Source organism: Natrix helvetica (genome assembly GCF_964273705.1).
Source record: "Natrix helvetica genome assembly, chromosome: 1".
Taxonomy (NCBI): domain Eukaryota; kingdom Metazoa; phylum Chordata; class Lepidosauria; order Squamata; family Natricidae; genus Natrix; species Natrix helvetica.
In genome coordinates, this window is record NC_138548.1 from 5226828 (window position 1) to 5244093 (window position 17266).

At 42.9% G+C, this 17266-nt stretch overlaps 1 protein-coding gene across 4 annotated transcripts in view; it reads right to left on the minus strand.

Moving 5' to 3' along the window:
- Window positions 1–17266, minus strand: part of LOC309386230 (vomeronasal type-2 receptor 26-like) — a 267735-nt gene that overhangs the window by 11501 nt on the left and 238968 nt on the right. The window contains exons 1-2 of one of the 4 annotated variants that reach the window (XM_081941372.1): window positions 13011–13301; window positions 11597–11703 (exon numbers count right to left, since the gene is read on the minus strand). The exons of 2 other annotated variants lie outside the window; for them this stretch is intronic. In XM_081941372.1, coding sequence (XP_081797498.1) covers window positions 11597–11632 — 36 coding nt within the window. In that variant the 5' untranslated portion in view covers window positions 11633–11703; window positions 13011–13301. Of the gene's footprint in view, window positions 1–11596; window positions 11751–13010; window positions 13302–17266 lie in introns of those variants that run through there. One more of the 4 variants, XM_081941371.1, reaches the window with a different exon arrangement.

The window sequence follows — 17266 nt, forward strand, 5'->3', positions numbered from 1 at the left end:
CTACCTGTACTTACACACAAAAGTTTTAACACCACATTCTAAATTTTTATTTTATGGTTTTCCTCACATGACATTTGGAAGGCAGGACAAGAAGCAATGGATGGAAACTAACCAAGGAGAGAAGCAACGTAGAGCTAAGGAGAAATTTCCTGACAGTTAGAACAATGAATCAGTAGAACAACTTGCCTCTAGAAGTTGTGAAGCACTGGAAGATTTTAAGAAGATGTTGGATAACCATTTGTCTGGTGTAGGGATTCCTGCCTAAGAAGTGGGTTGGAAGACTTCCTTGGTCCCTTTCAACTCTGTTATTCTATTCCATTCTAAATTATTGAGGGGCAGAAAAATGGCCTTTTGGGGCAGGACTGCTCAGATCCATAAATTGACAGTTTCTACTGAAAAGTATGAATACTCTGTGTATTCTCAACAAAAAATGACAAAATTGACATCATTATTTACAGAAGATATTCTTGAAAGGGCACTATGCAATATAAAGCCATCTCTATCTATTGGCTCTGATGGATTATGTGCCTACATTCTGAAAAAGCTTTCCACTGCCATAGCTGAACCTCTAAATACCATCTACGAGGTATCTTTCAGAACCAGCTCCTTACCTATGGACATTAGCAACAGTCATTCCAATCTTCAAAAAAGGAGACCCCAGCCTAGTTGAAAATTACTGACCAATCTCACTTCCTTGCATCATCTGTAAAGCCATGGAATCAATCATAAACCAATTCATCACCCTCCAGTTAGAGACAAACAACCTACTCTCTAACAAGCAATTTGGATTTAGAAAAAATGGCTGGTGATTGGAGCTGCTGGCTGGAAGGGGGGAAGCAGAGAGAAAAAGAGGAGCAGGTAGTGGCCCTTTAACTCCATTTCATTTGAACCTTCCTGTGGCTGGTGATTGGAGCTGCTGGCTGGAAGGGGGGAAGCAGAGAGACAAAGAGGAGCAGCAAGTGGCACTTTAACTCCATTTCATTTGAACTTTCCTGTGGCTGGTGATTGGAGCTGCTGGCTGGAAGGGGGGAAGCAGAGAGAAAAAGAGGAGCAGGTAGTGGCCCTTTAACTCCATTTCATTGGAACCTTCCTGTGGCTGGTGATTGGAGCTGCTGGCTGGAAGTGGGGAAACAGAGAGAAAAAGAGGAGTAGGTAGAGAGGGGAGGAGCCACGTTGCGATGACACCTGAAATAGTGAAAGTGAAAAGTAGCAACATGGCCACTCGGAAGTCGGAAGCTGGAGATTTTGAAACAATGTATCTCTTATTTTTTTCTCTCCGTTTTCACTGACTTTGTAGTTGAAGGGTTTGTAATTTGTTTATACAAACTGAAAAAGAGCCAAGGGCACAAATTGTTTTTACAGGTGCCTGTGAGAACTATTTTGGCAGGGGAAAGAAAGGGGGAAAAAAACAAAACAGAACAGAATTCTTCTCTTTTGAAGAGCACAAAAAAAAACCTTGTGCTTAAATCAACCTAAAATTAAAAAATAAAAGAGGCTTGAAAGGCTAGAGTGGCAGTGGCTATTTGTTTTTTCTCTTTCTTTCTTTCTTTCTTTCTTTCTTTCTTTCTTTCTTTCTTTCTTTCTTCTTTCTTTCGGAAACATGGATCAATATTCAGATGAGGAAACCTTAAGATTTGAAAATATTTTGCTGGATTCAAAATTTGTTGGAAGGGTATGGGAGAATTGAGAAGTTGGAAAAACTAGTATTCTTCATAGCAAAACATGAAGGGGTTGGAGCCCCAAAAACTAAAGGGGAGAATGAAGATATAGAAGATAAAGACAAGACAACCGATGAATTTATTAATGGAGCAAATGTGGTTGAAAGTGGAATGAAGGGAACATGAAAGAGGGATTTCGACGAATTGGAGCTCTACCCGGATTTCAAGATGCAGAAGAAGAAAAAAGGTTAATGATGGATTTAAGAAGAGAAACTCTTTCAGAAACACGATTGATAACCAAAAACAAGCTAACTTTAAAAATAATTGGAGGGCAACGAGATTACCTGAGAAATCCTTCAAGCAGCAAAGTGTGGAGAGAAATCTATAAAAACCTTATAAAGGTGATAAAAAGAAGACTGACACCACAATTGGCAAGAGAGATAAGACTGTTTTGTTACTGGAAAGATACAGGTTGACAATGAAAGTTGATAATAAAAAAATAGTTAATTTTGGTTGAGCAATAAGTAGGAATTTTGTAATTTTAGATTGTTTTAGATTGTTATTAAATGTTTATTGGTCAACAATTAAATAGCTATAATTAACAATAATGGAATGATAATGGATACAACTTAATGATATATACTATGTACTCTTAAACTAGTAAAAGAAATCTGGATATAGATTGCAAATTGCGACCTGGGAAAAAGACCTATAAATTTTAGTAACAAATTTCTATTTAGGTTTTGTCATAAAGGTGTAATGTTTTTTTTTGGGGGGGGGGGTTGACAAGAGGAGTTGGGATATAAATAGTAAATGACTTTTAGCTAATTATAATAACAACAAGGAAATGTTAATGGATATTGTTTAATAATATATACATGCTCTGGTATTGGTAAAAGCAACTTGGATATAAATTCTAAACAGTGAATTGGGGGAAGGGGGGAGGGGGGGAGAAAGGCTTAGCTACTTTATTACTTGATTTTTACTCAGAATATGTTATAAAAGTGTAATGTTATTGGAAGATTTTTGAAATAGCTAACAAATGCCATTATGTGTTTGTGTTTTTAAGTATGAATAAATTCAGGTAGAAGCACGTTCAAATAATTGTAGTCAAATGAGAATTGTGGTATATTGATAGTAAGATACATAAAGATTTTTGATTTAAAGTGTATAATCTAATATGAACTACAAGTAATGACTATGGAAGAAATGCACGAAAGTTATTTGTAACCAATCGACACGCTTTCTACAAGATGTATTGAAGGATGATTCTTTTTTGTGTTTTTGTTCAATTAAAATAAAAAAAAATCTTTTTTTAAAAAAGAGGAGTAGGTAGAATCATATGTCCATAAACCAAAATAGAAATAATACATTCTGGGTTACTGTGCTTAAAATTGTGATTTTGTTTTATTTCAAAATGACCGGTTTAGTTCAATGTAATAGCTATCTTGCACCTGTCTTTTGCAGTACTCTTTTCAAATTTGGATACTGTCCCCTTTGTAAACAAATTAATAGTCTGTCAGGCCTGCAAATATATTCCTCTTTAGGATCTTTGGCCTGCCACACTTTCTATTATTTTCCTATGCTGTTTAATTAGTGTAGTAGTTGGGAGGGGGGAATAGAAAGGAGTAGATTTGTGGAATAGGTTGTTGTCATTCTTTTCTAGAAGCCCAACGTCATCTTTTGTCTCCGCACCTCGACACCTGACCGGAAGCAGCTGGGTGGAGATTCCAGCGTGGAAGAAGAAGATTGGGCCATGTGACGGATTTATGGGAGTGGGCATAAGATTATGAACTTTCAACTGGGTGGAATTCCAGGAAGCAAATCAGAGTTGGGATTTTTCACAGATGTGCTAAGATGTCTGACTTATTAAATTGGAACTTTAAGGAAAGTTTTGCCTTTGATTCTGATTTAATTCTGCATGATACTTGGAACGCTGAAATAGTCTACATAGACAGATTACCTATCTAGAATCTCTAATCTGTGCTCTCCAAGCAAAAATTAGGTGTCCAATTCGGCCATTCCACTCTATGGAGATGCCACGCTGTCAGCCCCCCCCCCCCCCGGAAAGATCCTGCAGGAGAAGAGCAGTCTGGACAACCGTGGGATCTGGCAGGGTGAGAGCTGTGAACCATAAACACAAAGCTTTTGCTGTGACCCAGCATAATAGATATAGATATAGTGGCCTTGCTGACCCTAATGGGGACACTAAAGAGACAGGTCAAGGTAGTTGTGATAATGATGACTCAAATAAGCAGGGGATCGTGGTCCAAAATGAAGAACTTACTTTGGAAAGGTGAAATAGGGAACCAGATATCACACATCAGTCGCACAAGAAGATCAAGATATGCAAAAAGAGAAGTCACCTTCTGGTTGGTGATTCAATCATAAGGGATGTAAATTTAGGAAAGGATATGGAGGTTTTAAAAGAGGTCAGGTGTCTGCCAGGTGCTACTGCCAGCAGAGATAAGAGGCGTATTCTTAAGATAGTCAAGAATGCAAGTAAGGACTGTGATGTCGATGCTATTATACATTTGGCACAAATGATCTGTCCCAAAAAGATGTACTTTCTGTGAAGAATGATTTCCAGAGCTTGGGGTATGAACTTAGTAGTATAGGTTGTAGGCTTATCTTTTCAGAGGTTTTTCCAGTATATAAGCAACAAAAAGGGAAGGGCCAGTCTGTAGCAGAGTTTAATGTGTGGCTAAAGGAGTGGTGTAAAAGGGAAGGCTTTGGTTTTATTAGTCATGATGTCTGCAGCTGGTCCAATGAAAAACTGTGCAAAAGAGATGGTTTGCACCCAACCAAGAAAGGGACTGAGTTACTTGGCATTAAATTCACAGATTTTCTGGATAAACATTTGAACTGAACAGCGGGGACAGATAATTAATTGATACAGAACATTTCTGTCCCCAGAAATCTAAAATTCATAGGGTTATCAGTGCATGTAACACAGATGTTTGTGCGGGTAAGCTTATCACTCCCGCTGTCAAGCAAAACCAAGCATTTAATAGTGAGTGCCATACCATGTGCATGAATCATACAAGTGGCAAGAAAATAGGGGCAGTCAGGCATAACACAGGTTATGTAGACAGTAAACACAAGGTCAATCAAAATGGACTCAAATGTCTATACACTAATGCACAGAGTATGAGGAATAAACAGGGCGAATTATAAATTCAAGGAAAAGAGGGCAGATATGATATTGTTGCCATTATAGAAACTTGGGATGAAACCGACAAATGGAACATACAGCTAGAAGGATTTAAATTATTTAAAAGAAATAGACCAAATAAAAGAGGAGGTGGAATTGCACTATTTATAAGAAATAAGTACATCTCTACAGAAATAGAGCACAACAATGATGAGAACTATTTTGAATGTGTTTGGGTCAATATTAAAGGTTGGGGGGGAAATGACATTGCCATAGGTCTATACTACAGGCCACGCAACCGAGCAGAGAAAGTAGATGAACTTTTTGCTAGTCAGCTAACTAAGGTATGTAGGAAGCACACCACAATAGTAGTGGAGGATTTTAACTACCCTGACATCAACTGGGAAACAAACTCTGCACCAAGTGGAAGATCCAACAGGTTCCTAACAAACCTAGCAGACAACTTTGTTTTCCAAAAGGTAGAGAAGGGAACAAGGGGATCAGCCATATTGGACTTAATTCTCACTAACAGAGAGGAAATGATATAAGGTGTTGAAGCCACAGGAACCCTGGGGGCAAGTGACCATGCAATATTGGAATTCAACATTATGCAAACACAAGTAGTAGAACAAAGTGAAACTAGAGTTTTGGACTTTAAGAGAGCTAATTTCAATAAACTTAAAGAGAGCTTGGGAAAAATTCCATGGATGAGAATCCTCAAGGGGAAAACAACTCAAGAAGCTGGGAAGTTTTGAAAAATGAGATTACAAAAGCCCAGTCTAGCACAATCCTAATGAAGAAGAAAAATAACAGCTCCCAAAAGAAACCAGCATGGCTGCATAAAGAACTCTCTGACAAATTGAAAGACAAAAAAGATAAGTATAAAAAGTGGAAAGGGAGGGGGCATAACTATGGCAGAATATCAGCAAATAGCCCGAGCCTTTTGAAGATGAAGTGAGGAAAGCTAAGGCTCACAATGAAGAAAGGCTTGCCACAAAAGTAAAAAATAACAAAAAAAAGCTTCTTCCAACATGTTAAAAACAAGAAAAAAGTTAAGGAAACAATTGGTCCATTGCTAGGAAAAAGTGACAAGAAGGTGACAAGGAACAGGGAGAAAGCAGAACTATTTAACTCATGCTTTGCATCTGTCTTTACACAAAGGGATAAAACAGTCCAACCTATCAAAAACAGCACCACAAAAATCAGATTAGGAACACTAGTTGAAATAGGGAAGAAAATGCTAAGTGAGCATCTGTCTATCCTAGATGAGTTCAAATCACCAGGACCGGATGGATTACACCCCAGGGTTGTGAAGGAACTGCAGATGAGATCTCAGAACCACTGAACTATATCTTTCAGAGATCCTGGAGCACCAGGGAACTACCAGAGGACTGGAAAAGAGCTGATGTGGTTCCCATCTTCAAAAAAGGGGAAAAAACAGATTCAGGAAACTACAGACCTATCAGCCTGACCTCAATACCAGGAAAGATTCTGGAAAAGATAATCAAGCAACGAATTAGCAAACACCTAGAATCAAACAAAGTAATAGCCAAAAGCCAACATGGACTTGTCAAAAACAGATCATGCCAGACTAATCTTATTGCATTCTTTGATAATGTGACAAAATTAGCGGACCAGAGGAATGCCATCGATATAGTTTACTTGGACTTCAGTAGGGCATTTGATAAGGTAGACCATAACCTACTACTAGATAAAGTAGAAGAATGTTGATTAGACAGCATCACCACCAGATTGGCTGACTAACCGCACTGAATGTGTAGTCCTCAATGGAACTGCATCTACATGGAGGGAAGTATGCAGTGGAGTACCCCAAGGCTCTGTTTTGGGCCCAGTACTCTTCAATATCTTCATCAATGATTTAGATGAGGGAATAAATGGGGAACTCATCAAATTTGCAGATGACACCAAGCTGGCAGGAATAGCCAACACTCCAGAAGATAGGCTAAAGATACAGAAGGATTTTGACAAACTTGAACATTGGGCACTATCTAATAAAATGAAGTTCAATGTTAAAAAGAGTAAGGTTCTACATTTAGGCAACAAAAATGACACACAGAGCCATCACCAATTGCTCTTCCGGGTTCAGGCACAGCAGCCAGCTGGTCTTTACGTGCATTGGCGTGCCAGAAAACAGAAGAGGAGCCACCTGGTGCGCATGCGCATGCCAGGAAAATGACCTTGTTTTCAGTGTGCACATGGGCATTGGCCGTTTGGTGATCTGGTTCCTGGCGAACATGCACTTGCAAAAAACACCAACAGGAAGAGCAAGGGCCGTGCATGCCAAAAGACATGGAGAGGAGATCCCGGCCGTCGCTTAGTAGAGCAGAGCTGCGGTCAGGGTTTCCCTCCCACCCCGCCCAAGTGGGCTTCTTGCGTGGCCCTTGCCCTCCAGCCCATGGCTCATCTGCAGTCCGAAGGGCTTGGCCGGCTCGGGCACCTCAGAAAAGCAGCGGCAGCCACAAGGGGAAGGGCAGGAGGGGCCAGCCAGCCCCTTCAGCCACTCCCACACCAGCCAGAAGCGGCACTGTGATGGGCCACCAGGGACAAGGGGGCAGCGGTGGCAAGGATGGGCAAGGGCTTCCCTCCCTCCCCACCCAAGTGGGATTCTTGCACGGCTCCAGGCTGCGGCTCTGATGAGGATCCACGGTCTGGAGCGCTGCCGCTTCCAGCGGGATATATTCTGCCAGGCCCTCGGCGGCGTCTTTATGCAGGTAGCTCGCCTCCCCGCCAGCAGCTCCTCCAGCATCCCGGCTGGAAGCAGCAGTGCAACAGTTGCCATTACCAGGGGCGAAGGGGTGGTGGTGGCGAGAACAGGTGACCGTCACACCTTCCTCCCTTCCCCAACAGCGGCTGTTGCGCTTCCGCTTCCAGCCGGGATGCTGGCCGAGGGGCTGCTGGTAGGGAGGCGAGCTAACTGCATAAGGACACCACCAAGGGCCTGGCAGAATATATCCCACTGGAAGCAGCAGCACACCGGACCGCGGATCCTCATCAAAGCCTGGAGCCGTGCAAGAAGCCTGTTTGGGTGGGGAGGGAGGGAAGCCCTTGCCCGCCCATCCTCGCCACTGCCACCCCTTTGGCCCCAGTACTGGGACGCCTTGGCAATGCTTACTTCATGCGGGAGCAAAGTGTGTGTGTGTGTGTGTGTGTGTGTGTGTGTAAAACGGGGGCTGGCTGGGACCGATCAGCTGAGAGGCTGGCAAAGAAACGGCTCTCGGAGGAAGAAGGCAGGGATGCTGGCTGGCATTCGCTTCCCTTACTGTTTGCCGCCACCGCCCCGGTAGGACGGACCATTACCGCCCCATCCCTGCTGGTTGCAGCCCAGGTCCCGCCTGCCCTGCTTAGCTGAAAGTGGCGAGGGAGCAAGCCGCGATGAGCAGTAAAGGAAATGAGCACCGGCCACTATCTCTGCCTTTTCGCGGCAGTGGGGAAGACTTCTTTGCCAACCTCTCAGGTGATCAATCTCATCCAGCCCCTGTTACACAAACACACACACACACCACTTGTTGCTGTGCAAGGTGAGCGCTGCTTGGGAGAAATCAGGGGAAGAGGGGGGAGAAGGCCCTCCCTAGGAGAGGTTTGCTTTCTTCTCCCCCTCCCAGATTTCTCCCCAGCAGCGCTGATCTCACGTGGCAACAAGCAGTGTGTTTGTCTGTAACGGGCTGGATGGGACCGATCACCTGAGGGGCTGGCAAAGAAGTCTTCCCCACTGCCGCGAAAAGGCAGGGATAGTGGCCGGTGCTCATTTCCCTTACTGCTCATCGCGGCTTGCTCCCTTGCGACTTTCAGCTAAGCAGGGCAGGCGGGGCCTGGGCTGCAACCAGCAGGGACGGGGCGGTAATGATCCGTCCTGCCAGGGCGGTGGCGGTGAACAGTAAGGGAAGCGAATGTCAGCCAGCATCCCTGCCTTCCTGCGAGAGCTGCTTCTTTGCCAGCCTCTCAGCTGATCGGTCCCAGCCAGCCCCCGTTACACACGAACACACACTTTGCTGCCGCGTGAGGCGAGCGCTGCCAGGGAGAGATCTGGGGAGAGGGGGGAAGAAGACATCCCTAGCAGAAGTTTGTGTTCTTCTCCCCCTCCTGCTGATTTCTCCCCAGCAGCTCTAGTCTTGCGCCGGGGCAAGCATGGTGGCTCCCAAAGAGAATAAAACGGGTGCTCTTCCAACAGCTGAGGAAGGAAGAGGCTGGAGAGGACAAAAAAAGGCCCCAAAGGATCTGTTTCTGGCTTCCAGAGGGCATCTAGGAGGGTGGGGGAGGCCATTTTTGCCACCCCCCTGGCTTCAGGAAAGCCTCCGGAGCATGGGGGAAGGGATGCATGCGGTGTGTGTGTGTGTGTGTGTGTGTCACGTGTGCATGCGCAGTTGGGTGGGGAATTGAGTGGGCACGTGGGAGGGGGTGCAGTAGCGGGCATGCACGCAATTCTGGCACACCGTAAAAAAAATGTTCGCTATCACTGGTATATGTGGTACCTTGCTCAACAGTAGTAACTGTGAAAGGGATCTTGGAGTCCTAGTGGACAACCATTTAAATATGAGCCAGCCGTGTGCAGCAGTTGCCAAAAAAGCCAACACAGTTCTAAGCTGCATAAACAGAGGGATAGAATCAAGATCACGTGAAGTGTTAATACCACTTTATAATGCCTTGGTAAGGCCACACTTGGAATACTGCATTCAGTTTTGGTTGCCACGATGTAAAAAAGATGTGGAGACTCTAGAAAGAGTGCAGAGAAGAGCAACAAAGATGATTAGGGGACTGGAGACTAAAACATATGAAGAACGGTTGCAGGATCTGGATATGTCTAGTTTAATAGAAAGAAGGACTAGGGGAGACATGATAGCAGTGTTCCAATATCTCAGGGGTTGCCACAAAGAAGAGGGAGTCAAACTATTCTCCAAGGCACCTGAGGGTAGAACAAGAAGCAATGGGTGGAAACTAATCAAGGAGAGAAGCAACTTAGAACTGAGGGGAAACTTCCTGACAGTTAGAACAATTAAGAAGATGTTGGATAGCTATTTGTCTGAAACGGTATAGGGTTTCCTGCCTAGGCAGGGGGTTGGAGTAGAAGACCTCCAAGGTCCCTTCTAACTCTGCTATTGTATTGTATTGTATTGATATACCCATTAGGACTTCAACTGTCCTGCTGAAGCATCTTGCATGTTGCACAAATCCCCCAATATTATCAATTTGTTCCGAGATGTCACCTCCTCCCTGTTCAGCTGATGAATATCAAGGAACTGTTGGAGATCTCTCAGAACCATATATGATGTTCTCTGTATGGATATTATGCTCAAATGGTTTGGGTTACATTTTTTGCCGTTTGTTTCAACAAATTAATTCATATTATTGGTTTTTTTTTTAAAAAGTCATTGCTGTTTTATCCTGTTCTGAGATGCAATGATATGATACCCTTTCATATGATATCAAGAAATGCACATGAGAAGCTTCCTCTCTATTGATCTGTGGACTAGATAAAATATCGCAGAGATTACCTGCCATGGCTGGACATTTGAGATCCTCTTTCCAAGCTTCAGCATGGCTGGTCGTCCCCCTGATCCATAAATTGCATGCAATGCATGTGCCACAACATAAATGGCATTGTAGATGTTGTAACTTTCACCTGTCATGCTCATTTCAAAAACGAAATCTGGAAGATCCTGTAAATTCTCCTTTCCTGTACATTGTTGTTCCCCTTTTGGAGGGACCTTGCCTGGTTTGGGGATACTGCAGTCAAAGAGTGTTTCCCACCAATCCAGGAGAAAGCTGGCCCCTTCTTTGATCAACTGGTATAAAGACAGGAGGAAGTGGCTGAATTCTGAGACATCACCAGTCTGGTCCTTAAACTGCAAAGCTCCATGCAAATTCTTTAAACCTTCAGAAGGATCCCCAACCAGAGTAAATTTCCAGTGAGAAGTTAGGATCCAAATAATTTGAAGTGGTATCTTCCCATATTTTACAGAAATATTCAAAACTGATAAAAAATTTGCAATAGCAGTGGAGTCTCCAAATAGAATAATTACTTCAGCTTTAAACAAAATTTTGTAAATTAATTTGTTCATTAAAACAGTAAATTGATCAGATTTCATGGTTTCAGTGAAGGCCAGGCAGATCTCCTTCTCCTTCAGCATTGGCATCAGAGTCGAGATGAACTGTCCTCCAGTGTCATCTTCAGAGGTCACAAGCCCAACCCAGTTCCACTGGAAATGCAGGAGCAGCTGGACTAAACCCACACACTCTGGAAAGTCACTGGGATTAATCCGGAAGAAGGAAGGATAAACTGGTCTGTATTCCCGAGGAAGCTCAAAGCCAACACCGAGCTGGAGAAAGAGAGATTTCTCTTTCAAAGACAAAGTAAAGTTTTGTGCTGACTTTAGGAGATAACATCAAATGGTTTTTTTAACCTACCAGTCAGGCAGACTTACTTTGATTAAAGTAAGAAGCTTCTTTCTTCCTAAAAGAACTGATAATTATATATTTTATCTGGTTGTGACATGTCAGAAGCCAAGAAATTATCAACCTGATACAGGTAATAAATTGCAGTGAAATGGTGGCTAAACTTTTATGAAAATTAGAAATTAATTATTCTTGGCAACTACAGCATTTCAGAATTATTTCATTATCTGTCTGTTGGGGTTATATATCCTGAAATATAAAAATGAATTCAACTGTAGGATATCCCCTTTAACAACATTGTTTTCATCCTTGATTTTTCTATGTGCTTCTGTTCTTTGTCTACTCCATATTGTATCCAGTGGATCCCCCTTACCTGTGGGATCTTGTAGATGCTGAAGATGGGGGCCATTTGCCTTGAGGATTTGGGGTTGTCACCTCCAATGACAGAGAGCAGAGGGTCCTGCCCGTCACATTTATAACCTGGAACCATTTGGCCCCATGTGGAGAGAAAGGAGAGGCTGATTAAAGAAATCCTCCTCTCAAACTGATCATTGTTACAAATGTGGAAGCCAAGTGTGATGTTGGGGAGGAGAACCAAGTCTTTGTTGATTTGTGTGACTGCAAAAACTAAGGCCAGGAACTGCTGGTACTTCTTGAGTATGGGTCTATAGGAGAGAAAACATTGGGGACATTACAGGGAAAATGTTTGTGTCTATGTGGTTTAAATTTGCCTAGCCAAATTTTTGATGTTGTTTGGAATAGCAAATCTCAGATTTCATTGAGATTTTTAAAAATATACTCTTTGATTAAAATTGCATGGCTTAGTGACAAAGGAGAAAGGCAAGCTGATCCATTGGTTAATTGCTCTCACCATTAGGTAATTTCTCCTTAGTTTTAAGTTGCTTCTCTCCTTCTTAGTTTCCAACATTGTTTCTTATCTTGATGCTTTGGAAAATAGTTTGCCCCCCTAGTCTTTGTAGAAGCACTTCAAATATTGGAACAGTACTATCATGCTCCCATACTTTTCATTAGGCTAGAATAACAGAGTTGGAAGGGATCTGGAAGGTCTTCTAATCAAACCCCCTGCTTAGGCAGGATATCCTACAACACTTCAGAGAAATGGTTTTCTAATCCCTTCTTTAAAAGGTCTAGTGTTGGAGCATTTTAAACTTCTGGAGGCAAGGTGTTCCACTGATTAATTGTTCTAACTGTCAGGGAATTTCTCCTGTTGCTTCTAGGTTGCTTCTCTCCTTGATTAGTTTCCACCCATTGCTGCTTCTCCTGCCCGCAGGAGCTTTGGAGAACAGTTTGACTCCATCTTCCTTGTGGCAGCCTCTGAGATACTGGAAGACTGCTCTCATGTCTCCTCTAGTCCTTTTCATTAAACTAGACATATCCAATTCCTGTAATTGTTCTTTGTAGGTTTCAGCTTCCAGTCCCCTAATCATCTTTGTGGCTCTTCTCTGCATTCTTTGCAGAGTCTCAAAATCTTTTTTGTAAGGTGATGACCAGATCTGGTCACCACAATACAAAACTGGTATTATTACAGTACCAGACAGTTAGGCCAGCACAATTTCAAGTTTGTTGTTCCTTCCTCACTTTTTATATGGTCTATCATCTTCCTGATATAAAATTTTAAAATAATTGAGAATTCATCCTGTGTTATGATCAACGACAAGAACTACACTAGGACATTAGAACAGTAGAACAAGGATTTCTGAATGGAGGCCCTGAATCCAGAACACAACAAATAATTCATGCATCTTTCCTTGCCAGGTGAAACTTACAAAGTATAAAAACCAAGCCTGAATGGTTCCTTCTGAAAATTTGGGACACTGGAAGACATAAGAGTTCCCAAAGGTAAATTCCCACCAATAATAAGATCACCAGGCCTGTAATAGTGCTGTTTTCCTTGAGGCTTGAACAAATTCCTCAACACACATTGCCTCCTCTTAGCAGTAGTTGGAAGAAAGAGGCAGAGGAGCAGCAGCAGGAGAGGCAGCCCAGTCATTCTTGTCCCTCTTAAACCAGAAACCAAGATTCATGCAGAAGCAGAATTGCAGGCATGAACAAAGAGAAAAGTGAGGACAGCTGAGTCTCAACAAACCCAAGAATGATTCTTTTCAAGACAAGGCAAAGTAATTTGACAGATCCTGCCCCTAGTGGAAGATTTTGGAACATGTTTTCAAAGTAGGTTTTATCCTGGAATAATTTGAGGATGGAAATCCAGAGGGATACATTAAGAATTACTCTTATGATAATTGCAAAGGAAAGGACTTCTCCTATCCACATAGCAATAGATTTTATTTACACACCAGAATGGAAAAAAAACATGTTTGTGTCTGTTCTGCCTCAAGCGTTTTAGGCTTCCTCGGGGCATGCAGTTAACTCCACGCTTAGGAATCTCTTTCAGATCAAGTTTATTATCAGGCATTCTTAAGAGCAAAACTTACAGTTCAGTGTTAAGAAACTTCTGACTTTCCAGGCTCTGTCCCATCCCGTAGTGTAAAAAGAGGATGATTTTATCCCCATGCTGAGCGGAGATGTAGAAAGCTCCTATTCCGGTTCACAAAAGCATTTAAACTGCCCGGCTATAAACTTTGCATGTGGGCAAGATGCTCCAGTGGCCAATCACAAACAGAGATGTGATCACATGTCATGGAACTACATTTCCCATAAGGGGAGTCTCTGCCTACATTTCCCATGAGGTAGTTTCTTAAAGGAGACAGTTCTTAATTCCTACACTAGCTATATACTGTGGGGCAGCACAGTGTCTTTTGTTGTTGATCCCTAATGCAGATGGATTTGAGAGTCAAGGTCAGTGGTGGGTTTCAAAAATTTTTGGAACCTACTCTGTGGGTGTGGCCTCCTTTGTGGGAGTGGCTTGCCAGCCATGTGACCTGGTGGGAGTGGCTTGCCGGCCATGTGACTGGGTGGGAGTGGCTTGCCAGCCATGTGACCGGGTGGGAGTGGCTTGGCAGTCATGTGACCGGATGGGAGTGGCCAAGACAATGTCACTGAATTTTTTGCCCCAATGAATGATCTACAAAAAGAAGATATCAAAAAGGAAATTTATTATTTTGTGCACTTACTACTTAAATAAGATTATAATAAGTACACAAAACAATAAAAGAGATACTTACAGAAGGTAAGTAGCTTACTACTTACTACTTGCATTTCAAAGGAAATAAATACATATTTAATTTTACACATGTTAACAGCTGTTGGAATTGTGTTTGCACAACAGTGGAAAAAACAAAGATATGAAAATGAATAAATATTAGAATGTGCAAGAATGAATAAATTGACAATTAAAACCAAGAAGGCTTTGAATACTTTTTCACGTGGAATTTGTTTTATCAATTGCTAACTAACAGAAACAGCAATTAGAAATCTAAAAGTATGAAAGAAAACACCAATTATGAAAGGAAAGGTCATTAAAATGTATAAGGAAATATTATTAGTACTTGATCATTATTAATGTGTAGATAACTGCAGGACATTACATACCCACAAACACAAACTATGACAGTGCCAGGAAAAAAAACACACACACACACACACACACAAACAATTTTCCCCCAAAAGACTGCAGATGAAACCAGTTTTTTTCCCTAACCCTAAGAACAGGAAAGACAAAGCCACAGGAATAAAAACCATCAAGGCATTGTGGGAAATTATAAAGGACAGTGCCAGGAAGCTCACAGAACCAGCAACCACCTCACAATTACCTAAACAACCAGGTATCACACAGAAACACACAAAATCTGGCAAAGCTGCCTTGCACCAACCTGGCCTGCCCATAGAAAAGAAGCCACCTTGAGACACATACCATACACCAACCTGTACACTTAAAAGCAACATATTGCATCACAAATAAAACATTTGCAAAAAGGAATAACATTTCTTGTAATAAACTTTCTATAAACAATAAATAAAGAAAAATTCCCAAAAAATAATTAAAAACCACCAAGTTCAGAGAACACCAAAGGACCCCACAGTCCTCTCCCTCCTTATCTTTTTCCTTTTTGTCCATCGACTTCTCCTCCTCCTCCTTTCCCCACAACCCCATCTATTACTGATGATATTACCTAGTTTGGTAGTGAAATGTCTGTAAAAAAAACCACCAAGCTCAGAAAGCAGCAAGGATCCCACTTTCCCCCACCTCCTCCCTCTTTCTCCTTTTTGTCCCCCCCCCCCCCCAAAGACTGCAAATGAAACCAGTGTTTTCCCCCCCTAACCCTAAGGACAGAAAAGACAAAGCCACTGGAATAAAAACCATCAAGGCATTGTGGGAAATTATAAAGGACAGTGCCAGGAAGCTCACAGAACCAGCAACCACCTCACAATTACCTAAACAACCAGGGTGAAACACACTAAATGTGGCAAAGCTGCCTTGCACCAACCTGGCCTGCCCATAGAAAAGCACCCACTTTGAGATATATAAACCTGGTCTGAACACTTTTAAGCAACATATTGCACCACAAAGAAAACATTTGCAAAAAGGAATAACATTTCTTGTAGTAAATATATTTTATAAACAATTAAAACATAAAAATTCCCAAACAATAATTTAAAAAAGATATTCTATAAATAAATAAAAAATCCTTAAAAACCATTGTTAAGTATTCCACCAGCAATAATTTATACTATAACTATTTTAAGGTATTGTACCAACTGTAACCATTATTCCACCAGCAATAATTTATACTGTAACCATTTCAAACTATTCCACACACAATAATTTAAAATGAAACCATTAAAAATATTCAATACACAATAAATTACAATAAAACAATTTAAAACAATTCTATACACAATACATTTTAAAGTATTGAGTATAGAATATTTTAAAATGCTTTATTTTAATTTATTTTAGATAGAATCTTTTTTAAAATAGTCTGAGACAATTTAAAAACAGAATCCATACACAATAAATTGAAGTAAACCATTTTAAAATATTCTACACTCAATACTTTTAAGTAAAAATATTTTAAAAAATTCTATGCACAATAAATAAAATATTATTTTAAAATACATTTAAAAAAATAAAAGAAAAAAAAACCAGGTTACTTACCAGCAGGCAGAATCAGCAGCTCTCCGATGCGATGGATGGATGCAACAGGCAGCAGACAGGCAGAGAGGCAGGAGGACAGGTAAGACTGTTTAAGACTGCTTAGGGCTTAGCCAGCCAGGCGAGGCTGGAGAGGGGAGGGTGGGGGGCTTTTGGCCTAGCCTCGCGGAGGCTTGCCGCCCACGCCAGCCCGGTGCTTCATCGAGGAAAGGCCCAGGGGCCTCTCCTGGGCGAAGCTAGCTTCCCGGCGGCCGCGCGTTCCACGCGACGCCGGCGCTTCGTCCCGGAAAGGCCCAGGGGCCTCTCCTGGGCGAAGCTAGCCTCCCGAGGGCCGCGCGTTCCACCCGAGCCCGGCGCTTCTTCCCGGAAAGGCCCAGGGGCCTCTCCTGGGCGAAGCTAGCTTCCCGGCGGCCGCGCGTTCCACGCGACGCCGGCGCTTCGTCCCGGAAAGGCCCAGGTGCCTCTCCTGGGCGAAGCTAGCTTCCCGGCAGCCGCGTGTTCCACGCGACGCCGGCACTTCGTCCCGGAAAGGCCCAGGGGCCTCTCCTGGGCGAAGCTAGCCTCCCGACGGCCGCGCGTTCCACCCGAGCCCGGCGCTTCGTCCCGGAAAGGCCCAGAGGCCTTTCCTGGGTGAAGCTAGCTGCCCGCCGCCCGCATGGCCCATGCCAGCCCGCCGCTTCAGCGAGGGAAGGCCTAGAGGCCTTTCCTCGCCAAAGCTAGCCTCCCGCCCCCCCCCCTCGCGCTTAGTTGCATACCTGAGGGAAGCAGCAAGCTCCTGGAAGGCGAAGAGAAGGGAGTTTTGAAATGGAGGACCCGCTTTTAAACGGGTCGACTCCAGCCCGCTCACTGATTGGCTGGACTCCAGCCAATCAGTGAGCGGCTGGCTGGGCTAGCTAGTTTAGTGCGGATGGGCAGGGGAGCGAGCGAGCTGCATTAGGACGGCAAGGGCGATTGAGCGACAGGACCGGT